General features: G+C 39.4%; 2 protein-coding genes across 2 annotated transcripts in view; one reads left to right on the top strand and one right to left on the bottom strand.

The window, feature by feature from the left end:
• The window catches only part of ndufb6 (NADH:ubiquinone oxidoreductase subunit B), a 334,342-nt gene that overhangs the window by 175,923 nt on the left and 132,368 nt on the right, over positions 1–26,051 (bottom strand). The gene's annotated exons all lie outside the window — the stretch shown is intronic.
• cxxc4 (CXXC finger 4) lies at positions 8,088–11,483 on the top strand. The gene is made up of 4 exons (XM_062426044.1): positions 8,088–8,912; positions 9,151–9,338; positions 11,200–11,250; positions 11,429–11,483. The coding sequence occupies exons 1-4, from the start codon at positions 8,088–8,090 to the stop codon at positions 11,481–11,483; spliced, it is 1,119 nt and encodes a 372-aa protein (XP_062282028.1).

Raw genomic sequence — 26,051 nt, 5'->3', positions numbered from 1 at the left:
AACAACACATTTGTTAATTATGTTAATTATGATGTACATTGGTGGAGAAAAATGGGAAACTACACTATAGTGTAACTATAATGTTGATTGAAAACTGCATACAAAGGGCTATTACATGAGACCTTATACACAAACAACAAATTGCATGTTGTAATCTAGAAGCGGTATTTTTCTTTATAATGATAAGCAAGTTTGGACTAGGTCGTTTCAGTCATTAATGTCAGCTAATAAGCCAAGTAGCCTAAAGTTTTTATCTTTTGCATAGGTGAAGGCAGCTGATCACTAAGGCAGGCCAAAATGTATTTATTTAAAGAAATGTATTGTACCATGCTCCATTGATCTTACTCTGTGTTTTTCAGCATGCTGGACATCACAACCTTAAAGTACAGTCCAAGATTGATGGATTAAACCAAAGGGGATGTGTACCTTTGCTGGAGCATAATGACCTAAAATAACACACAATAAAATACAGAGGTACACCTCCAGTGTAATACATTATCTCTAAGGAACGTTTCTAAAGCCTGCAAAAATATAGCTATACCGCTCCAAACTTTCAATCATGTACTAACCTACATGCAGACACAGTACTTTCTATCCACGCAGTACTTGAGGTTTTCTGTGGAAGTGATTGTATGTAGGTTCTGTCATCTGTACCAGACTGTGCCAGGAGTCAGATTTCTTTCAGCAAAGCTACTAACTGGATAATTAAGGGTGCTCTATACACTCCAATTAGCAGGCAATGGCAAAGGGAGGAGGGATCGCTCAACTGTTTCCAAGGAAAGCAGCGTAAAACTGGGTGATACACATCATATCACAGCAAAAGGCTAATGTGCACAAGGTGAGGGCACCATACATTACAGCCTACAGGAGGAAATGAGGCAGGTTTCTAAATAAATGCTGCCAAGGTTGCTGCTGCACTGTGGCGCATCACTGCCAAACCCATAATCTCATACTGTTTATTTTCCCAAGTTGCTCTCTCTCTCACTCTCAGTCTCTCTTCTGACTCTTTCTGTCTATGTCTTTCGCTTCATGCTTTAAAGGCCTCAGAGGAATGCTGTTTTCCATAACAGTCTGTGTGAGCCCATCAGAAATACTTCCAGGAGACACAGTCATGCTCCTCCTTTTTCATGGTCAGATTTTTTTCCCCATAATTCCACTGAGAAACAACTGTGACTATGAAAAACAAAAATCTATAACTCCTGTAAGTGTTTGGAGCATCCAAACAGGGAAGTATATGCTTGAAACTATAGGAGATAAAAAATAAATTCTTGCACTGGATCCCCATCATTATTCCCACCATGTGCAATGGTGCTTAGTATATTTTACAAGAGATGTTTTACAAAAAGAGAGAAGGAGATTGGAAGTATCCAGGTTCCTTGTATATTCACTGCCTTTCCCTTGACAGACGTAAGCACAGTGCTCAGATCAAATTGAGACAGATGAATCAATGGATTCACACCATCACCCCTCAAACACCCATGTCTTATGACTTCACTCCGCCGTGATTCTATTTCTATCGACTAAATGCAGGCTACATTTAAATCTGGGGTCATGGTTATTAATTACTCCGCCGACTGCAGTTAAAAGCCCAGGGAAACGGGGAGGAGGAGATGCAAGGGAAGCAACGCCGGAGCATGCAGACAGGAACAAAGGCCTGCCACAAGGGTTCATGCCTCCCACTGCTAGAGACCCACATTCTGCCGTGGCTCTGCAGACAGAGGTTAGGACCACCTAGGCAGATTTCCCCAGGGGGCTATTATCGCCTAGAAGATAAAATGATTTTCAGACAGAGGAGCTTCCTCACACACAGATGTCCGGGGTCTGATACTGAGGAAAATAATGCTTCAAGTATAGTTTTAAATGTAACTGTCAATCGCATCTCATCCCTAAGAACAAAAGTTCTGATTCATCATTGTTTTGGGCAAAATGTCAAGACAAATGTATTCATAAATTCGCTCCTGCAAAAAAAGAAAGAAAGAAAAAAAAAGAAAGTCAAATGTGTTTTTTATTTAGTGTCAAGGGGATGTGTGCTGTTATTGTTTTATTCTACAGAAAAGTAAAAAAAACTAAAAACAACACATAAGGAAACAAAAAATCGACAAAACAGGATGAAAAATAGGATGATAGATAAGACATTTTTGAACATGTCTGTTTGAGGACCAAAGAAATGAGTGTTAGACAAACAGACCTTCTAAAGTAAGGGTACATAAGCAGAAGAGGTGGAAAAGGCAAAAGTGACAACTGGTAAACGGGGGTCCACTTTAAATAGATTTTATATGGTTCACAGTTTAATATTGAGACACTGACTTTGCTTTTGTGCATATTAGTAATCTGAAGTAATGACTCTAGATGTGCTGTTTAAAAATGTGCTCACATGATCCAAAAGTGTAAAGAACGAGCATAAAATGTTCCAAAAACATGGCAAGTCTGATAGTCAAAGTGTATAATGAGAGATGAAGATTTGGTAGGAGAAGAAGGCAACACACCAGTAACAATTACAGATGATAGTGGAGAGCAAGGTGTATTAACAGACACAATTGTTTATTATTCTAATCTAACTCTAACCTCTCCAAACCTAAACCTAAACCTAAACCTAGATCCTACCAACCAATCACAACCAAACTATTTACTTAAATATGTTTTTTTTTCTAGTAACACACCCTCATTACACAGCTGGCTTGAAGCTACAGTGACACAAAGATGTTGAACGGTGCACCCTGTAAATTTTCTTTTCCAAACCGTAGTTGGTACATTACTGTATTTACAATGATTGGCAGCTGCTGAGGTGAAGTGAAGAGCAGGAAGTTTTAGGACTAAGACCTGTCGAGTCAGGTCTGTTGTGGGCGGTTTCAAAGGTGTGGCAAAATGTCAGCTCAGGCACCAAAAACAAGGCTTGCACTACAGTTTAGCATCCTGTGAGCTCAGGGCTCATCTAAGAGTAAAGAGTACATCTGTGAGGGAAAGCCCATTTGCTCCAAAGCCCAATTGGGGCGAATAATGTATCAGTGAATTTCACTAATCCTCCTTACCAGGTGTATACTGTATGTTTATTTTATAATTTAGTAAATAGATTATAAAAATACAAAATTATTTGCATTACAGAACTTGATTCTGTAATTAACTTATCATCACATCTAAAGAAAGTTAGGTTTAAAAGGATATTTACATATGATTGAACAAAATTTAAGGTTGAAGTCTTCGCATCTGCTCTGTTGCCAGCTCTCAATAAATTCATCAAAGTGTAGCCTTTAGCACCCTGAAGGCCTGTGTCACACAGCTCATCTGGAAGGGCTGTATGACTTAGAAATGTGTCAGTGTAGCTGTCAGTCTGTTTACTCACACCTAAGCCTGTCTTAGAGTAGAAGCAATGCTTGGATTGTTTATACCTCTGAAAGCTAAAGTACTTTTGAGCAATATACCATATAGTGCTAAAAAGGTTAGTTGATTAATCGATTAGGCGATTGGCAACAATTTCGATAATAGTTGAATCGTCGTTTTTTACACATTCACTGGTTCAAGTTAAGTTCTGGTTCAAAATGTAAATATTTGATGGTTTTCTTATATGGTAATATTAAATATCTTTTGGTTTATATCTGTTGGCCACACAAAACCAATAATTTGAAGAGTCACTTTAAGTCCTAATGATGATGATATGATTGATAACGAATGATAATTAAAACTGTGCTGTCCTTTTCGAATAAAACACACTTGATAAAGGGTTTATCAGTTGTACCCAATGGCTTTCTTATATCATTTAATTATGCTTTATACATCAGTTATAAGTCATTAATAAGATCATTATTTGGGTTGTAAATACTCTTTTTCACTGTTTCAATCATTTGACAGCTTATAGGATTGCAGCACATCCAACCCAGTTTCACATCACATCTGGACCTAAATTGAAATATTAACAACTTATCAACAATAAGTGCAGACTAGACACTTTAGAACGTGAGAAACCCATCTATTAATGGTTTATGCATCTATAAATGGTTTACCAACATTTATATCTGTTATTATTACCAAACAAAGGTTTTACTCCAGCTGATGTGTTTTTGCTGCCTGGCAAACCCAAAATTGCTCTTTGTAATGACTTAGTTATGACTGATCTATAAAGCATCAGTAAATCATTTACTAACCATTAACAAAGCAATTTAAAGCGTGTCTAATGACTTGACTCAAAAGAAATTAGGGTAAGAAAAATAGTCCTTCTAAAGTAAGAATTCATAAGCTAAACCGTTGGAAAAGGCAATATAAGTGGTAGTTAAAGGGAGTTGGGAGTTAAAAGTAGATGGTGGCCCACTTTAAATAGATTTTATACACACCACAGTCTAATATTGAGACACTGGGTTTGTTATACACACCAGTACTTAAATTGTTATAATTATTCAACAATGTTCTTATTATTGGCATATAACTGATCTATAAACCCTGATTTACTAACCATTAGCAACCAGTGTTAACTCTTACAAGCCTGTTGTATAGGATGCCTTACTACAGAGTGGTAGTCTACCAAAAATGATCTCCTATAGTGTAAAATAAGTGTGCCTGAGCGCTATCATATATTATTATATTCTCTTGTTGTTTTAAAATTATATTGTGTGTGAACATCACTGGACATTTCTTTAATGTGCCTCTAAAAAATACAAAAATAAAAATATGAGGCAATAAAGCTCATTTGGTAAGGGTGATTAATTAGCCTAATAATTAGCCTCAGTGTGGAGTTACTGAAGTAATGGTCCCATGTTTACTTTTTTCTCAACTACACCCTGAAGCTCAGGATAAGTGCTGAGAAGGGGAAAAATAATCCGGGACGTTGATTGGACTCCTAATTTCATTTTAACTCAAGAGATTAGGCATCAACATGAATGAACGCGTAGTGTCACACATGGGGGCTCGTGGAATAAATGTGCCATGCGTGCCCGTGTTGTCAGCCTGTGGGAGCTGCAGGCATGGGTGGCCAGCAGGCGGGATTTATAATGGTGATGAATCCCGGAGGTCTTAGTAATTATGGCTGTCGCTGGACAGAGATGGAGAGGGAGGGAAGCAACCCGGCGGAGGCATTTTATCTTAATCACAGCTCAGCTCCATTCAAATTAATTTGACAAGTTTCCCCAATCCTTATTAAAAGACGCGTCTGGTTTATGACAACCCCCCTACTCTTCCTCTAAATGCGTCGTCATGAAAGAAACATATTTTGTGGAGGGGGAAAAGAGGCCAGTATAATACGCAGATATTTCCCGTAGATATTTTTCTCCCGGTAGGGCGCCCTGAGCCATCCATCCCTCCCACCTCCTGAGTGTTTCTATAGTAATTTCCAGCCAATGATCAGTAGGTGTCCACATCCCTGCTTCCTCACCTCAGCACCAATCAGCCACACACAGCGACAGGAGACACGGACTGAGCTGAGACCAGGCAGACACACAATACAACCTCCGGATCAAGAGGAGAGGAAACACCTAACCCCCTCTGCGATTTCCCCTCTTCTTTTTCTACGACACCTTTTGTTTTTGGGCTTATTTGTGCACTTTCCGACCTTTTTCTAACGTGACAAAAAAGTCGATAAAAAATGGCCCTTTTGTTTTGAGCGCTCTGAACGCACACACACGCACACTCGCCTTCCTCTCCCCCGGCAGCCTGTGTCTGTGCGTCTTTTTTTTCTTTGCATTACCCCCCCCCCCCACCCCCCTCCTACGTATCGCTTCGCAGTAATGTGCCGTTGTACGGTCGCAGGCTGGTAGCATCTTGGGAGCTCTTCTCAACAGGAACCTGGTAGGTGATGCTCTCTCTCACTCCCTCTCTCTCTCTCTCTCGCTCTCTCTCTCCCTCTCCCTCTCTCTCTCTCTCTCTCTCTCTCTCTCTCTCTCTCTCTCTCTCCGTCTCTCTCTCTCATCTCTCTCTTTCTCTCTGTTCGTACCTATTTTGCCGTCCAGTCAGTGTCAAACCTTGCATGCGTTTTAGCCCCCTTTCCGATTTGTGTCAGTGTGTGGCTGCCAAGTGATCCAGCCGATGTCAGATTCGTTTTATGGGGTTTTATTTGCACTATTGCACTGCACTCCCCTCTTTGGATTATCTATGCATGACCTTTGATCTGGATGTCTACCACAGACCAGACTGAGGGTAATTAATGGCATCGGGTGCAGCGGCTGCACAATGGTTCGTCATCGGACGTGGTGGCTTTTTTACTTTTCTTTCCTCTCTCTCTCTCTCTCTCTCTCTCTCTCTCTCTCTCTCTCTCTCTCTCTCTCTCTCTCTCTCTCTCTCTCTCTCTGTCTGTGTGTGTGTGTGTGTGTGTGTGTGTGTGTGTGTGTGTGTGTGTGTGTGTGTGTGTGTGTGTGTGTGTGTGTGTGTGTGTGTCTCTCTCTCTCTCCAGATCCAAGTATTGAACATTTCTGTCTCTCTAAACTTTGTTTACAGGCTGAAAAATCAATGTCCGTGACTTGATTGCCTTTGGGCTGCATATTTCGCTCCAGGGGTGAATTGATTAAGTAATAATGACCCTGAGGAGGGCTGATCATTAAGCCAAGGAGGTTTTGTTTACTGGTGGCTGCGGGTTGTTTTGGATGCCACATCGACATTGAACCACCAGATAATGAAAGGATGGTGGAAAGGACTCTTGGTTCTCACATTTGTGCCATCAAAATAAAGATACATTTAAAAAATAGCAACAACAACATTTGAAAAATAAGATTTTAGTGCATGTTAGAAAGTGTATTGAGACTTCAAGACTTTATGTAAAAAATATTATGTAGCCACCAGGACAATATTTAGATAGTTTTCTCTACTTTTAGGTTATCAAGGCAAATGTTTAGGGCAAGAAAGGGACGCACTTCAGTATCCAGCAGACTTAATAGTAAAGCCACCCAGTACGATTTCTCGAATTCCATTTGTGCATATTTATAATCCTTTTTTTGTTGTTTTGTTGTTTTTTGTTTTGTTTTTTTCTCGAGACAGCTGCTGGGTAGCACCACGGAAGTGATTTGAAATGCTTTAGTGTTCCAGCAATGGATCAGCTTTGGCAATTAAGAGAGAAAGCCCAGAAAAAGGTAATGGAAGTAGGGGGAGATGTGTCTAATGGGCTTTTATCTGTGGAAACCAAATCCAGACAGGCTGGTGGAGAGACAGAGAGAGAGCGAGAGAGAGAGAGAGAGAGGAAATGGAGCAACCCTCCACACACCCCTACACCCACTCCAGCCCCTCCACACAGGCACACTTGGACACAAACATCCCATCCTGAGGCAGTTGACACCGTAGTTGGTCTGGTCCATGATCTTGATGTAAATTCACCAGTGGCTATCTGTACTGTCATTGAGTAAATGTAATAGAGCTGCCCATGAATGAATACCAGGTGCTCTTAAGAGGCTGGACAGAGTTGTGTTTACTTGGATAAACCACCTCTGCTATTCTGAAAAAAGAATTGAAAATATTTAACTATGTTCCTCATGGTGCCCAAAGCAGATTATTTTTAAGAGCTTATATTGCAAGCCTAAGGTAAAAAAAAAATGTGTGTTTTGTAGCTGCTGCTGTCAAAATCCAAAGGCTTTCCTCTAACTTTTCAAAATGTTTCAGATTGAATATTACATTTTAATATTTTGATGAAATGTACCCTTGAGTATCCAGATGTATTTATTCACTCTGTAAAGTAGCTGATTGGGCTTTTCTTCACACCTTGACAAGAGATCTAAAAATCTTGAAAGTGTGGCATGTTTTGAAGCATGCTAATTCTTTTCTCTATTATTATAATGACACGTTGGTCTGTCACAGCTATCAGATTATTGTCACCAAATGAAGATCAATTCTGACTATTTGTGTTAGTTCCATTATAAAAATGTCACAGCATAAACAATGTGCCAGAGAATTTCTGTTGTCTTCAGAGAAAAGTTGAAGTGGAGAAATGAAATCTGATTAGAATTAAACCATTTGCCTCTTTTATGTGTAATTGTTGTTTTTTTTGTTTGTTTTTTTGCTTTTAGCACTGGAGAAGATAAACGAGGATGGTAACACACTGTTCGTAACCAGCTTCAGTTCGACAAAGGCCGCTGTAACCTCAATCTCTTCTCCTAAAAACTGACAAGCTTTCCTCAGTCATGTCTAACATAAACAATGCGCTTTGCATTGAAAACGGACAGAACGCAGATGTGTCTCTCTTACAAAAGGATAATCTTCAGGATGGTGGATTAAGCCAGCTTTTGGATTATAACGCAGAAATGGAAAGGTACAGGTCTTTTGCAAACTTTTATAAAACCAATGGGGCATTTCCACAGACTGCTAAGATTGCTCGCATCACAACGCCCATTTTTCCCAGTGCTAGAATTGGCATGTCCCCTTGGAACTGCGATAACGCCATGCTCTGGGGAAGGAAATCAGCGGCAATAAACCCTAATAGGACCAGCATGCATAGAAATGACTCCCAGAGGCCGGGGAAGCCTGGCGTGCCGCCAGAGACGCTGCAAATGGCAAATAATAATTTCCTCTCTACCTTATCCCCCGAACACTGCAGACCTTTAGCAGGAGAATGCATGAACAAGCTGAAATGCGGCGCTGCTGAAGCAGAGATAATGAATCTCCCAGAACGCGTTGGAACTTTTTCCGCTATTCCGGCTTTAGGGGGCATCTCATTACCTCCCGGGGTCATCGTCATGACAGCCCTTCACTCCCCCGCAGCCTCAGCAGCCGTTACAGACAGTGCGTTTCAAATTGCCAATCTGGCAGACTGCCCACAGAATAATTCCTCGGCATCCAGTGGAAACCCAGCAAAGAAGAAAAGGAAAAGGTGTGGGGTCTGTGCACCCTGCAGGCGGCTAATCAACTGTGGTGTCTGCAGCAGTTGTCGGAACCGCAAAACGGGCCACCAGATCTGCAAATTTAGGAAATGTGAGGAGCTGAAAAAGAAGCCAGGCTCGTCGCTGGAGGTGAGAACCGGGGCACTGCTTCCCCTTCTTTTGTTATTATCCCCTTGCACTCCAAAGCATTAACCTTTTCATCCAGTCACGTTCTAAGCCCTTGAAAATTGTTTCCATGCCCACCCATGCCTGAACATCCCCCTGGCTTCTCAAATCTGCCTACCCGCCTAGCCTAATTGGCAGTAATTAGGGGTGTTTGTGCGGAGCGCAAGCTGAGCTTGGCTCAGACACCCCTAATTGCTGCCAGTCAGGCTGGGGCTGGAACGCATCCGAACAACCCCAAGCTTGGCTCAGCTCCAAGCAGGGCTGGGAAATGGTTTTCAGCAGAGAGCCATCCCTCTCTGCACCCGGTCATTTTAACCAATTATGGAAACCGTCTCTGGATGGGGAGAATCAATATCCCACAAAGCCTCAGCCTCCGACCACCAAGAGATGGTGAGAGTGATGGCAGGGCTGCTGATGGCGTTTCTCAAAACATTCTCCAAGTTTTGTGCATGGAGGGGAGTGAAGCACACAGACTTCTCCTCTCCCCCTGATCCAGTATGAATTGATTGTGCATATACAGTCGGGCTGAGATTAAATCATTTTATATTATATTGATGTCATTATGGCCAATTACTAATCAATTTTGGGTATGATGCATATCAAGATGGGTGCAGAGCAAAAACATCTCTGTCACTTAGGAAATAGAAAAACATATTAAGCGCAGACTTAATTGACAAGTCGCAAGAGACTTCATTAGGATACAATCAGAGGGCAGTGTTGTTTTTAAAGGTTCATTTTAATTGATTTATTTAGTGTCTGACATTTGGTTATCAAGGGCAAAGGCAGTATTTGAATGTTAAGTTGCAAATATGGTTCTCTGTATCCTTATAGTTTGAACTTGCTCACTGACTTAACATGAGCCTGTATGGATGAGTCACCACCAAATGCAACCTGAGGGCCAAATGATTTGCTCATTAATTAAGTGATTACACAGAGAGGAAAAAGAAGTTAATTATAAAATATTACCTAATCTACTTATGGAAAAACATAGTGTATGGATTCCTTTTCTTCTCGGTGAGTCCACCCATCGATTTCTCTTATTCTTGTAAATATCACGTTAGAATTTGGATTAGAATATTCAAATTAGATTTAGATGTCCATGCTTATTCTGATGCTCATTTTGACCATATAAGGTCTCTTCTTTTTGTTACCTCTTTAACACTACTAATCAAGCAGTGTGTCAGTTATAATAAACACATTGTGTACAGACAATATGTGTTCACACCTACAGAAGTTTATTTTACTTAAGATCAGAAAGAAATCCAAATATGCCATGAAGAATTTGGGAACAATATCTCAACATTATTATCTGTTTTGTCTACAATTGAGTCCTAAAAATGTTATTTTCTTACAAGAAGTGAAAAAATCTGTGCAGTGAGTTAAACTTGTCAAAAGACATCAACTTCTATCCAAAAACAAGAAGTTGGCAAGTTGTTGCAGTAGAATCGAGAGAAATGCATCTATATTTTTTTCATTTGAAAAGGACAATTAAATGACTCAATAGAAGGGAAAATTTGCAGTGTAAAATGAAGACATCTAGAATATTTCCATTATTGCAGCCAATAAAAACATGGTGACTTGGGTTTGTATATTTTATTTAGCATCTTATAGCCTGTAACTTTAATGAGTTTTGGAACCAGCTGATATATGAGATTGCCATAAAGTAAGGGGAACTATCATGCATCTTAAAGGGGAAATTATGAGGGACACCACGGTTTAAGGTTGCCTTCCAGTCAAAAATATGTTTTTCCTCCTGTTCCTCCACTTAGGTGTTTGAGCTTAACTGTGAAGAATAATGTATGTGCAGAGTTTGGAGGATTGTTTTGACATTCATCTACTGAAGGGTGAAAGTTTCTCTGTCTCATTATCATTCACCTCAAATCTGAATTTAAGGTGTTGTGTGTTAATTCGGAGCCAGTATGAAACTTACTAAAGTGTGTTGTGGACACTTGAAGCTTCAAAGTGCACACACACTGAAAATTTACTTTTTAGTGAGGTAGGAGAAATCTTCTGTCCAGCAATTAAACTTTTTAAAAGACCTCTATTTATATACTCATAGATACTGGATTTTTCAGTGAGAGAAAAGGAGCAGGTGAGAGTATTTTTGCATGTAACACATATGTCTGGATGGGTTTAAATAAGAGGAGTTTAAATAAAGGGTCACTGATGGGTTATGGGTTGGAGGTGTGTACCACAGAGGTGCCAATCGGAAGCTCATTTAATGTCAACTCCATATATCATGTACTAACAGGTGTACCAAACAGGTGTCCAGGAAGCTGGCCTCACATATTTTAATGCATGGGTAGACTCACTTTTGGAAAACATCCATTTGCAAAGACGGTTAGAATTACCAAGGGTGTGAAAACCCCCCAAGCAAATCCACACTTGCTTTTAAAAGCTCCTTCTCTAAGTTCAGTAATTCATATTATGGACTTCTCCAGCAGTAATTGTTATTTTTGACTCTGCATCTGTAATTACAGGTGCACCTTCTGCTGCGGAAATGGGTTTGAGCTTAAAGGCATCTTTAAGGTGTGAAGTGCACTTGCTTAGACAAAGTTTTATACAAACCTTAACAGGGAATGGATCTTTTTTCACCATGACGATGGTGCTAATGGTTGCTTACAGTTCAGTGGGATTTGATTGAGAAGTGTGAAGAATCTGGTGCTGAAGTGAGTTTAGAAAGAGAATTTACAGCCCATACATGCAGCTTCACATGTGAACGCTAACACATATACAAACTCTTGCTATCTCTCTCACACGCACACACACACACACACACACACACACACACACAAATACATACGCTAGACACACAGTCACAGTCACAGTCACATCCACACTCTTACAACATACTCACAAACAAACAAACACACACACACCTAACATGAGCCGAGTGTACCTTTTGCCTTGGAAGAGACGATAAGCTACTGGCAGCCAGTTAGATTTGGCTGTCAGTGTTTTCCACATGGGAATCACCCTGAACTAATTATATCTTAAGCAGCAGTGGAAAATGCAAATCAGAATTTTACTCACACCCCTGAAATCGGAGAGCCAATTTAATCTAATACCCCCTTTAATTTAGCACGCTAATGCAAGGCCCTAGAGAATTGCCCTGTGTCACTGCTGTGCTGTTCTGCAGCAGATTCTGCTCTCTCTCTGTCTCTGTGCTGCTCTCAGGCTCCAGGATGGATTAGTCTGGCAGAGGAATCTCATCTAACCTAACATTTCCCGAGCAGTTACCTTTACATAGCTTGAGCTCCTATGGCTCAAAGGTCCTTCATTAACTTTCAAATGCAATAATACTCATATGCGGGCACGCTGTCTTCACCTCTGTTTACCTCACCTGTTTACTTCAACTTTACTTTTACTTCTGCAGGGAAGTTTCACGAAATGTTGCCTTCTCTTGAATTCTGTAAATGTGAAAGATACTCTTACCAGCTAGTGTTGCTAAACAGACTGACTGACTCACACTAATACCAACATGGTGTGAGGGCGTACATATGTCATATCATTTTATAAGTAAGTGGTTCCTGAACTTTTTGGCTTGGGACCCCTTAAAATGAAGTAGTGTCAAATAGTGTTCCCTCATCACGGGTTATGGCATTGATTTGGACATGATTTGTGAGCAGTTCACATGAAGAGATTTTCCGATTGTTGAAAGTGTATTTCACATGAAACAAGCACAAATTAGACAACATCAAGAAAGATAAACATAGTGTTGCATGACAGAAAATTTTTTTTCTTCATCCTTGTACCGACCCACAGGCTGTGAACCATAAGGTACCTTATATTCAGCATCCAACAAGTGGCTTAAGAACGCACAACATCACTGTAGCACTACGATGAGGTTAACAACAGCTGTTGAGGTCTTTTCAGAGTTTAGAATACACAAAAAAACATACACAGTTCCTATAATTCATAAATGACCATAAATGCTCTGACATGAAACATATAGCCTTTATTGGCTGATAAAATAGAATTTATATACGCATATTACGCATCAGAAGTGGAAACGAGTCTTAAGGAAGTCTTCCAACCAAGCTGTACTTTCAATCTAACGACCAACCAACTTGGAGGTGTAGACAATGCATGTGTAATCAATGTTTTTTTTCAAGGTTTTGTTTGTGAATGATGCTCAATCCTGACTACTTTAAAACAAGAGTGTCATGCCTACACATAGATGTCAAAACAGACATCCTTCCATGCAATCTGATCATCTTCATAATCATAGGATTTTAAGTGCCAGCTCACAGGGTTTTTGAGTATATTGACAAAAACAGCACCTCCTTTTTACATTCATAATACTGCAAAGACAAAGCAAAATCCTTGAAATAATAATATGTAGAGAGTCTCCTGTTTGGGAAAGCGTAACATATAATAAAAAGAAATAAAAGGCTAAACAAAATTCAAATTGAACAGATTCATCCTTTCAATTAACAAATGTCAAAGGCCAGCATCAAGACATGCAGAGGGAAACAGCATCCTACAGTATGGGGATATAGTAACCCCATCCACCCATCCTGTTCTTTGTGCAGTGTTGATATGACTACATGAAATGGGTGAGATGAAAAGGTGGCAGGGCTGCCTAGAAACCTTTGCTATTGTGATAAAAGACAAGGCCCAAAATGGTAGGAAGCAGGACCTTGAGGAAAATAGCTTGGATTCAGTCCCTTAATGAGAGCGCTGGAGCCAAATAAGTAACGGCAGCCAGGTCTAATTTGTTTTAGGTGTGCTCAGAATAGATAAGGACAAATCTGTGACCTTCACCCCCTCCCCCCAACCTTTGCCTCCCTGGAGATAACACCGAGTGCTCCCAGCCAATCTCCATGGGCAAAGGAGAGGGGGGTAAAGAAATAAAAAAAAGCAGAGAAGGAAAAGCCTGAGGGACAGACGGCCTTTAGATCTGCAGATCTCTAACTTACTGGATTTATTCAAGCTTTAAAACTGCAGATTAATTTGGTGGCAGAGGTCTGGGGGAGTGTGAAAAAAAAGAAAAATGAGGCTGTATGCCACTGCGCATCTCAACCTAAAGGGCAACCTTAAGCTCCTGTCAAGACAATAGGATTTTGCCATCTGAACCACGATGCAGACCGCTTAATTATACACATCTCCCCTGCAAGCTACCCTCAGCTACTTAAGAGCATGGGCCCCCTTATTCATTGTCATGCCCTTTTTCCCCTAGATTGGTTGTGCCGTGTGGATTTTCTGTCAGCTTCCATTTGCACCGAGTAGCTGTCCTCCTTAGGCCTTTTCTCTGCTTGGAAAGGCACAACTGCATGGCGCTGTTAAAGAATTCATCGTTTTTGCCACTGCCACCAATTAAGGACATAGCGTAATCGGAGGCGTCCGGACGATGCCCTTACATTATGTGGTCTGTCGCCTCCTCTGCCCCTGTTTGATTTAACATCCCTGGTTCAGTGGTGAAAGAGAACTCATTGTCATTGTCTTTATTATAGTGAGGGGAAAGAGAGAGAGAAAAGGAAAGATAGAGAGACATGGATGGGGGTAGAAAGCAGCCCAGTGGAGGGTGGACAGCGTGAAAGAGCAGGTGCGGGAGGACGTTAATGTGTGGCACTTTAAATTTTAAACAGATGAGAATAAATTATTGATGCTGACTCTGGCTGAGAAGTTAAAAGGTATCTCGTCATTACTGAGAGCTTGTATGAAAAAGTGTGAGAGAAAAGTCTTCAGTAAATGCATCATAGCAGAGGTGTTTTTTTTCCTTCATCAAGACATTTGAGTTATTTTGATCGCTGTACTTATTTTATGTTTTGGCTGTAATGTTCAATTTAAGAATGACATGGGTAACTACAGTAAAAATATAATTCTTTTCACAAAGCAGTTTTCAATTAAAAAGTACATTTGCCCAAATGTATAAATGCAACAGGGCCAGTTGCAAATAAGTGTTTGAACTGATGTTACATAAAGAGCCGGATTAGCAAATATGTTGTTTTTGGATGTGCTATTTCTCAGTTTCAATTAACTATCAACATATTCTTTCAATAAGCATAAAGCTGCGTCTTTTTTCCACATCATACACCTATCAGGCCCTAGCTATATTATTATATTGTCATTAACAACATTACATTTCATAAGTTAAAAATAAGAATATCCTGCACAAGTGTATTCAACTCCAGATAGCAGCTGGAAAACGTCTGTAGCGTTACACTCATCTCTCTACTAAAGGAAGGAATCTCTGGGTGTATGTCTGTATGTATGTCCTTCACATATCTCTTGAACAGTTCGTCCGATTGACTGCACACTTGGCAGGTGTAGGGCGGGGCAACAAAGGGAGTGCAGTGTCGAATTTGGTGCAATTTGGACATGCAATATGTTCAATATTAATACACTTTGAATAAAACAGAGTTCAGTGAGCCACTCCACTCTGTGCAGGGGCAGGGCAGAGCTCTGCCGGCTGACTCTAGAATGACAGGGAGAGACCAGAAACGAGGCATGACACAAGTCAGAGAAAAGTGCTCTAGAGTGAGAAAAGTTTACAACAAAAACAGAGCTTTTAATTAAGAATGGACACTCTGACCCCATGCCAGTTAGCAGATCAGCAGCAACAGCAACTTACTACACAGGAGGCTTTCAGGTACATGGTTGAGTGTAGTTCACCCTCGTTCTGGAAGCACTCAGAGTCTAATATACAATAACTGTAGTTACATGCATAAAACGGAACAAATACTTCCACAGGCATTTCAAAACCAGTTTGTCTCATATGAGACTGTGGAGTTTGTGAAGCACCACTACAGAAAAATCACAAATCTTTGGAGCTGATATACCCACTCAAATAAGAGCCCAATATGATTGATCCACTTTATTTTAGTATGCACAATATTTAAATTTTAAATGTAGCCATTATTTTAGACAACTTGCAATGATTAACTATTAGAGTATGTATTATTTATGATATCTATGTTTAATAGAATATGACTTGATATTTAATATTGAGCCAAGGTCTGTTGTTTAATGCAGCATTTCTCTACCTTTCTGGTGTCAAGGACCCCCAAATTGATATACATCAGGCTGCAATCCCATATTTGATAAGATGTAGTCTCAAGGGTTTCAATCTGATAATATTTAGTTATTCCCTAACTGTCTATACTGTAGATTGGCAGATTAACAGTGAAGAGTGTGAATCATAACAGAATGGTCATTCTTTCATTATCTCATTGAGCTAACTTCTAGGAAAATGAAATATAAGTGAAATTAAAATATTCCCCATTTTTCTGGGGACCCTCTGGAATCTTCATAGGGATCCCTGGGGGTTCCCAGACTCCAGGGCGCAGTGCACAGTATTTTAATTTTTCATACAACCAACTTAGTTATCATACAACCTTCCTGTGTTGTCAGATGCCATAAATGCCAGCAAGATATTTTTATTTTTCCTGCTCCTTTAATAATATAATGTTTATTATATTAAATCAAATATTTAATTAAATAATGAATTACATTGTAGTGTAAATTTTGTGTAAAAATCTAATTTACACTGTAAACAGTAAAGTGATTTAAAAAAGTATAAATAATGAAGTCCTTAACATGGGAATCTTTACCATCCTTCTCACCCATCCAACATAGTGTGAATAAAGCTGTTCCTTTTCTCTTGTTTTAGTCGTGCTACTATACGCACAGGCCTCAAACAGTGGCAGTATTGTTCAATTGATTCAACCAATTTCAGCTGAAACCAGTTGGGTCCAGTTGAGCTTAAAGGACAGACTCATAGTTTTATACTATAAATCTATTAAAGAGTGTAAGATAAATGGTGCAGCAAGTTTGCCTCGCTGCTAGTCTGTTCCAGTGGCCAACTGAGGTGCTTCATCAGACTTTGATTTTTTTTAAACACGCCTACGTATGACTATTGCAGGACAACACAAACAGTGTTGAAAGGCTATTTTTCTGTGTGTGATGTCATCTCTGTTTTAAACCTATGGGAAGTTGTCGCCATGGAAAGAGACAGAATGGATGCCATCTTGTAACACAGCAGGCCCCTTTAGTTCTCATAATAGATCAATGATTTACTAGACTCATATCCTCATATACACTTGAATATACAGAACTAATCATACCAGACTGTTTGTCATGGGTAAATACAAGATCCGTGTTTACAATTACCAAATATGGTGAGGTGGAGTGGGGTTATAGTTATGAGGTTGTTGCTATGACTGAAGATTCAACATGGTGGACAGTTTGACATCTTGTGAACATTTAATGCAATAACTTTTACAATCATGTTCAAGAATGTTTGCATAATTGATGTCTGAGAGGGCTGTTAGTCACTATTAATACATTGAATCCATAGTACTCGTATACTTAAACAAATCAAAACCTGTCTCATTTAACTGAATGTTTTTCAGTGTACATTCTGGCTTTACCTACTGTCTCTCTGTATGTGTCTGTCTCTGTCACTCAAATATTGATCTCTTTGACGGACCACTAAATTACAGCTCCGCTATCGATTTCTAACATGTTTCCTCAAGTCAAACTTCAAAACTTCTTGCCGCTCATAAGCCCTTGCCTTTAAACATGGCTCTGGATGACTGGAAGCTTCTGTTTGCCTATGATGAGAGTAATATCCTGCCCCTAATTCCCCTGCCTTATTGGCTGTAGACCAGAAAATGTAAGGGTACAGAACTGTTTTTTCACCTGAGTTAGTGAGATACTTAAAGGTGCAGTGTGTAGAATTTAGTTGCATCTAGCAGAACGAACTTGGCAGAAATGGAATATAATGTTCACAAGTATGTTTTAATTAATGTATCACCTGAAAATAAGAATCACTGTGTGCATTACATTAGAATGAGTCCTTTATATCTACACAGGGGCCACGTTCATTCCTATGAAAGTTTGTGTCCTAGTGTGCCCATGGAGCATGCACACCAAAGACTTCTGCCAGCCAAGACTGCTAACTTGGATCAAACTCTGTTAGTGAAATGAGTAATTTTGCAAGACTCAAAAGAATTTATACACTGATTTACAGACAAAAGATTTTTGGGGGCCCAGTAGCATCATGTGATGTTGTAATTACATAGTTTGGCCACTATGTTAAAGTGGCTTCAAAGCCCTGTGCTGTTCCACAAGGCTTGGTCACCTTCTACAGAACCTGTCATGTTGTACCACCATGTTTTTACAGTAGCACAGAATGGACAAACCAAACACTGGCTTTTGAGAGGGCCTTTCCTGTTTTTCATAGGTTTCGCAGCCATCATATGTTCTCGTAAAAGCTTGGAAGATAAGTAGGAAGGGCAGTGGTATTCAGTTTGTTGCAACCTGCAAATTCACTGCAAGATGCCATTAAATCCTGCACACTGGTTCTTTAATGTAGACTGTGATTATTTTCAGTGTAAACAAAACTGATACTTGGTAGCATAAAAACAAGCTTTACTAAAGCATGCCAAACAAATCAATGCATGTAATGCATTAAGATATTTTATTTGATCTGAAATGACATATTTTTGATTTAACTAATTTGTCTCTGACTCACTTGTTGAGATATAAGAACATCTTTCTTTTCTTACCAACCCATCCAGCCTGTGGGCAAACTTGGCTATTTTGTACATCCCAGAAATAGAAGTACGGTTTGAATTGCTCTGAATTGATATGTATCTCCTTGTTTACAATTCCTTTATGTTACACAACATTTTACAAAGCATACCCCAAGTTTTGCGTTTGATTTCATACCTCCCAAGCTGCTACTGGATTCTGTTGTTGACACTGCGTTACAAATAGTGACTTTTTTATCTGTTCTATATTTTCCTTAAAGTTACATTATGATGAATTATTGATATTGATATTGATATCCAAAGTTAGAGGATCTACTGCCAAAAACAATTTACATTTCAGTCAGAGACACATCAAGGAATCTACCATTTGTAGCAAATTTTTATACAGTAACGTTTGGCAAGAAAAGGCTCTTCTCTTTTAGGGAACTCCAAAAGAATATGAGCAGTAATGAGGATTCTGCTTAGGGAACATGAACATAAATCATAGTTCAATAAACAAAATGAAAAACAACATAAAGAGGAGGTTGGTGTTGTGGAGGGACCTGTGGCAAGAACAGCATTTGGCATGGACCTAGTCAGTTGAGTTAACCGAGATAGTGTCAGGTTATAATGTCTGCGCAGTACACCATTCTTGAATTAAAATGTCAGAAAATTAAATCAGGGTACAAACAATAAGTCAACATCAATTTCTTGCATCATAAGCCCAATAAGTAGTTTTTTTCTCCTCAACTGTATATTACAGCTGTATTCACATATACAGTATCAGTCAAAAGTTTGGGTACCAAGTGTGTCTGCACTGTATAAACATTACGGATGTAAATGGCATCAGAAAACATTTGGTTCACTTTCTGTTGCGTATTCCCTCTGGAAATTTTGGTAATACTGCCCCTTTTTGTTTACCTTCGGATCAGAGATTGTGTCTTTTATTTTTTTTTAAAAAAGGTTTCTGTTTCTGTTCTTTGAATCTCAGAATTTGCCATATATATTGTATACTTGTATACAATATTTGTGAGCAGTTAACAGGTTAAACATTTTTTTTTTTAAGAAAGATCCTTTAACCTACCCAGTCTGTACTTATTTTCAGTTTTGGGATGTTGTGGTGCCACACAATACAGATCACAATTTAAGCTACAAAAATCTGGGGGGAAAAAAGGTTTAATTCAATCCGCTTGACAAACGGACTAATGAGTTTGTATCTATAGGTTAGGCAGTTAGTGACAGATGGCTTTGTGCCATTCATGCAAGAAAACTGATGTGAAAGTGAAATTGTGAGTGACAACTGGTGACGGGATAGAAATCGGTCAATGTGGTTTAAGCGTCTCAGTTTCTGCAAGTCAAATCCTTGCATGCTGCCACCTCCTCCATTGTTGCTCTGCTCTCAGATTATGAATATTTCATGGCGAGCATCTGACACCATGCCCAGAAAGATATTTCAAGGTTTTTTCTGATAGAAATCCCGGGGTTAGAGAGTGTCACAGAGGCGTGAAGTCAGTCTGTGGCCCCCAGGCAAAGGATTGGATTTATGATGCACCGGTTGATGACATCAGGTGGATATTTTCATTCCTGAGCGGAGAGCCCCTTTGTCCTCCATTGATAAACCATTGAGCTGTTCACAGTTTGTGTCACTCCTCCAAAGACCTGTCTGTGGCTTTCTGTTGAGTAGAGAAATGATTTCAATCTGCTCAGAGTGCAAGCTGTGTTTTGACAAACTGTGACCGGTGTACCCCGTATGATCAGTGTAGAGCCGGAATGACTAAGCAGGAGGGAGTCTGCTTGGATTAGTTCTGTCTTAAACGCTGCCTTTAGCATATTACATTGCCCACTGGCTTTCTCTTAACGATATTTCTCTTGTTTTTATCTTTGTCAAATTTCACTTTCCAGTTTAGCTAAAGCCTGCTTATGTAATTCTTCGTTTTTAGGTTGCTTCAGGTGGCGTATTAGACTTTTGATTCTAACTAGATGACTTTAATCCTTGTTTCTCTTTCTTCTTAGTGAGGGAGTTTTCTCCACATGCCTAGGGAACTGACCGTACATTGTTATTTTGTGTTGATTCCAGCTAAATTAAATAAGAACAAATTAAGAGTTCTTCCTTACGTAGCATTGGATTTGACAACACAGTATTTATCAATGTAATGGTACCCTTCAACAAAACAATGTCTACTGTTGACCCCTTCTTACCCATTGTGCATGTCCACACCTTGTAATCAGTTCAGCCTAATAGAGATTTCTGCCTTAAGTTAATATTTCTTGAATCCTGATGTAGAAAAATAATCCAGTATTTCACAAGAAAAAAGTAAATGATAGAGGAGGTCTGAAAAATAAGTGCAACTTCACAAAATGATGTGTTTTTTCCTGCTTCACCTGTTAATCATCTCACTTAAAATGTTGCTTTTACTGATATCGTCTATGTTCCTCAGCAATAGAAATTTGGGAGTTTAATTTTCCTTTTAATTATTTCAGTGTTGTTGTTCAGACATCATGTTTTTTCTGTCAGTTTGGCTTAACGGACAGCCCTAAATACTATAATACCCATGAGCCTCAGCAGCTGTTGCTATGGAGAGGAAGCCCAATCAGAGCCATAGCCAATCTCTTTGTCCGTGCAGTGGTTAGCAAAAATAGCATCATTGTTGTCAAATTCATCAAAGGCTGCAGGTTATAAAATCTGTTTTCAGTAATACAGTACATTTTAGCTTCCCTGATGCATAAGAGGTGTACACAATACAATTTAAGCTCAGTGATTGGACGTTTCCGACTAAAATGCACCTTGGCACTCATAGTAAACTTCTCATCTCATGTTTCTATGTACGCAAACATAAGATGTACCTTTGACTTTTTATCCCGACATATATTAGATATTTTCTAATACAAATGTTACATCTTAACATCTTACAAATGATTCATCTTATTCAAACAGGATATGGGTCACCTAACATTGTGTATGGACAAAATAAAGGAAAATTTCACATCTGGCAGACAATGGGAACCACTGTATTAGAATCTAATTCCTTAAGCTTTAATGATTTGATGGCCATTTGCTGCGCATTGTAAAATAATAGTATGAGTCGATACCAGCATCTTTTTCTTACACACCCTGAATTGGAAGTAATATAAAAGTATAAGCAGCACAATACATAGTTTAGCTAGGTGACACTACGCAGGTGAAAAATGGTATTTAGAACCTTTCCTTAAGTGGAGTTTTTGCTACTTACTGAATAAGATGCGTAGATTGGTTTAACTCAAGTCTCCATTACCTGCAATTAAAGATTCAACTTTAGCTGTGCATATTTGCTAATCCTAACCTAAATATTATGTTGATTTACAGTAAATATGCAGAGCTCTGTATATAGACCTTCAGAGTTTAAGGGCTCCCACACAGATGCTGAGAAATCTGCTCAAAACAAGAAGGCCTGCTCCTACTTTGCATTTCAATTTAACATTTCAGAGAACTGGCAGCATGTTGCCTCGCTTAGCCTTCGCTTCGTTACACCCACATGGCTTCTCGCCGTGCTTGCTGACGTCTTCCTCTGTTCAAAGGGCTGCAACTTGGCTGAGAAATGGGGGATTTCCATACCAGATCCCTCAGGTATCTACACACTCAACGCGTGTCCTGCTCATCTTCCCCCTCCTCCTCTGCTCCCATCCTACAACGTCTGCCCTTCTCCCTGCTCGCACTGCTCTGATTTCCCGTCTCAGAGCTCAATTGACCTCACTGCTGCATCTCTTTGTTTTGCTTTCCTGAAATCTCAGCAGCACCTGAAAGCCTCACTGCTGTCTTCCGTATAGGATTTGCTCCCAGAGGAGAGTTAGCTTTGTAGCCGCACTGTGTTAAATTGCTTTACTTGGACAAGGGTACTTATATGAAGCTAATTGAAATGGAGGCCGGCACTGTTGTACTTAGTAGCAGGTAGGTGATCCCAGCTGCAGACGGCAGCCTCTGACCCAAGGGTGCTGCCTCAGTTGCTTCCTACAGTACGATGGTCGGCTCAGTCTCCATCTGTGTGGGCAGGGATTTTCCATGCATGATAAATGGAAGAGGCCTAGTGTCTGAGCGCTGTTTCAGAAGCAGAAAGTCTCTCTCCTTTTAACCAAAATAACTCTCACACTGTATGGAAGCACTGTGTAAAATTTTATTCGATGTTAGAACACAAGATTTATAAATATTGGGTCAGTGGGTGTGGAATTACGAAAACAAAATGTATTAATGACTGCAAGGTCTTGTTTCGGCCATTGCTCCTTATTATGATGACAAATGCTGATGACTTTCTAGACAAAAAAGGTTGAGTATAAGAAATGCATTTTTAATGTAAGCAGTTTTAAATGAAGATGAAGAAATGCATTCATGTACTACTAATTTTTGTTGCCAAATAGTGTCTACAGTGTAACATTCTTACACTCCAAATAAGTTGTACTGAGGAGGTCAGGATGCATGGTTTGGCATACAAAGCACTGGAGGAGCTGGGGATCGAACTGCTGATCTTCCGATTAGTGGACGACTTGCTCTTTCAAACCTCTCCTTAAGTGGAGTTTTTGCTTACACTCTACAGAAGTTATAATGAGGAGGTCATGCATGGTCTGGCATACAAAGTACATAGCTTTTACACAAATAACCAGGGTTTTGTGAGGTTTAGGTTATATGATTAATGTTAGAAAAATAGTGATAAAAAAGGAAAAAATCCTGCTAAGTCGCAAAGTGTTCACCGACAACATATTTAATTTGCTTTTCTAATGATATCTGCTTTTGCAATACAATACTATTTAACCAAGAACATAATCCAGGCAGCAATTACATTTCTATTTAAAATGTAGTTAGAAAAATAAAGACTAGGAGACACAAGACTCTGTTTTCTGTTGTCTTTCAGTTCAGTTCAAGTTGTTTCATATTTACAGATTTACAGATCACATACCCAGATTTGAGGGTAAATTCATACCAATTAACATAAGGGCTCATGCTGAACAGCTCTGTATGATTTCAAACTTTCAAGCGTCTCACACCTCTTGGCATGCCCCACTCAGTGATGTCACTGGCTCAGCAGGTGTTTTGCCTATGGCAGCTGATGTGACATCACTGATTTGGGGTGTGTCCAGAGGAGAGCAGCAGATTGCCGTTCAGCAGCTTTCTGCCATGTGTAATTAAGTGTGGATTTATACTTTTCAAGCATTTGACGTTATAGTGTTTTAGCTGCCGTTAGTATGCACCAACTTTTTCATAAAGCAACATATTGCAGAGTTGCCCCAGTACTTGGCTTGTTCCATTTCACTGTCCACTCAATGGCTCCCTGACTGTTTGATAAAGAGTGTGTTTTCTGAAGCCACCAAGGCTTGGCCCGTCTCGCTGCAAATCCACTCCTATGGAGGGCCAGTAAAATATACATTCTACAGAAATACTGCAATGCAATTACATTCCCCTATTAGCATACGGAGGCTTGGAGTCACACTGCACTCAGCTACCAGCAGCACTTTGCCATATGGTCTGTCTGTGCTTCTCAGGCGATATTTGGCAAAACTATTGCAGAAGGTCAAATATCAAGTCAGAGGACTGTGCCAGAATTGCATCTATGCTAATTGCTCACTCTCTCTTCCTCTGCCTCCTCATCCATCTCATACTCCTCTGTCGCTCGCTCTCTCTTTCCTACCTCTCTTTCTCTCCCACTGAAGTAAGTAATCTGCTTTAGGATGTTTCTGAGATGGAGATGGATTTGTATTTCCTTCGCTGCCCCTCAGCCTAATCTCCCCCCTGTGACCACCCCGCCTCTCCTAGGCACAGCTCTTAAGCACACCATCATACATTCCCCTTACACCCCCCGTTCCATACATGCATAGTCAGCAAAAAATTCCCAAATTCCTCATTACTCACAAACATCCGCAATACACTTAGCTTGATTTGCTCGAATGGATGCCTGGTGCAAGGCTGGACCTTGAATTTAAAGATATTTCCGTACTGGTATGCTATCACAACACTGGTGTACTTGTGTTCTTTGTATGCATTAGCGCCGTGAGCGCATTCAAGTGTTTTCCAGGAAAAATGGAGGGGAGAAGTAGCTTTTGGCATCCCACTTAATTTGTTAATATGTCTAACTTAGCCATGGAAAATTAAATAAGCCGATCAGTGCAAAATATGACAAAAATGGCCCCTGTGTCATTATACATCACAGACATTGCCTCAGTTGACCTCTGCCTGATGATCTCGTATTTCTGTGATGATGATTAGTTAGCTCTAAGCAATGAAAACATGAATATTTGACGAAATATTGAGCAGATTGAGTACAATTGTTTCAGCTTTTTAAGAAAAGGCCTTCGGCTTTATTACTATCAATATATCAAAATGCTAATGAGAACTACATTTCTTGAGACATTTCTCAATCTCTTGAGACAACATTTGACAATTGACTGCAAAGATCCGAGAGCAATTTGATTTAAAGTTTTACGTATCTTTTTTTTGGCTTTAAAGTTGGTATTTCTAAGGTTAATAATGTTAATATAGTCTGAAAGTTATACAGAGAAAATATGTTATAATATGAAGAAACTGTTAAAAATGATACCCTAATAGGCTACTCAATAGTGTTCATTTAATTAAAAACACTGTTGGCTGTGAGCATAACATTAAAAAAATTACCTTATAGATCACAAAGGATTATTTTTTCATATTTGAGAGGAAATCAAGAAATATTTATGAAGAAATAAGGTGTTTATTATTGTTGCATGGACATGAGTCAGTGTTATTCTACCAAATGTTCTCCAAATTGCAGATTTGAATCCAACATAAACCAAACCAATAGCGGCCAAGCTGAAAATAACAGTGGGAGAAACTGATACAAGTGTAATGTAATTCATTGTCCTTAAAATCTTATGCATACAACACAATCAGACAAGTATAACAAGGTAAATATTACACTGAATTTAGAGTCTGTGGAAAACCTTAAGTTGTTCATGTGGACATATCTGATCTTAGACATATTTTGAGTTTGATTTTTGTTTTTGTTTTGATTTAAAAATGTGTTATGCAGTGCAGTTCTCAAAATCGTCAGAGTATTCCAGAGGTTTGCTGCTCTAACACAAAAAGCTGATTGCCCAGTTTTACTGTGTCTGAATTGGACTGGCAAATATCCTATAATAATGATTCATATTTAACATGGCTTCATCTGTCCTGATGTACAGTAGGTGGAACTCTAATTTGTAGTACCACTGCACTGTACCTTTAAAAATTCAAACTTATCTGGCTATCTAGTTTCTTTACATCACTTGAGGAATATATTTTGGGTATAAACAACCAATCCACAAAGAAAACGATGGTTTTGTCACAGTGAATGCTTACTACATTATAGCCACCTTAATTATTACTACAATTTATATTTTAATCATTATCATTTATATATACAGGTAATATTCAAGGTTTAGGATTGTGTGGAGAGCAGGGTGTGTTTGTGTTAGGGTGTTGAGGCGCAGGACTGGGGGCAGTGGCGTGTGGATGACTAGATGAGCAGTCTGTCCGTGATAGCGGCCTTGAAGAGGTTCCTTTTATAAACGGCATTGGGTGGCTAGAATATTGGCTACAAGCTTCAAGATGAGATTTCATCCCCCACCCACCAATGCCTATGCAGGTGAT

This window comes from Scomber scombrus, chromosome 2 (genome assembly GCF_963691925.1).
Source record: "Scomber scombrus chromosome 2, fScoSco1.1, whole genome shotgun sequence".
NCBI lineage: Eukaryota > Metazoa > Chordata > Actinopteri > Scombriformes > Scombridae > Scomber > Scomber scombrus.
Note: the sequence above shows the minus strand (reverse complement) of the source record. Positions and strands in the feature narration are given on the sequence as shown.

Excerpts from the sequence above, each read along its gene's own strand:
- cxxc4 (XM_062426044.1), top strand. The coding sequence starts at position 8,088 with ATGTCTAACATAAACAATGCGCTTTGCATTGAAAACGGACAGAACGCA. Across the intron at positions 9,339-11,199 it reads CCTCCGACCACCAAGAGATG|GTGTACCAAACAGGTGTCCA; the intron begins GTGAGAGTGATG and ends ATGTACTAACAG. Across the intron at positions 11,251-11,428 it reads TCACATATTTTAATGCATGG|GTGCACCTTCTGCTGCGGAA; the intron begins GTAGACTCACTT and ends CTGTAATTACAG.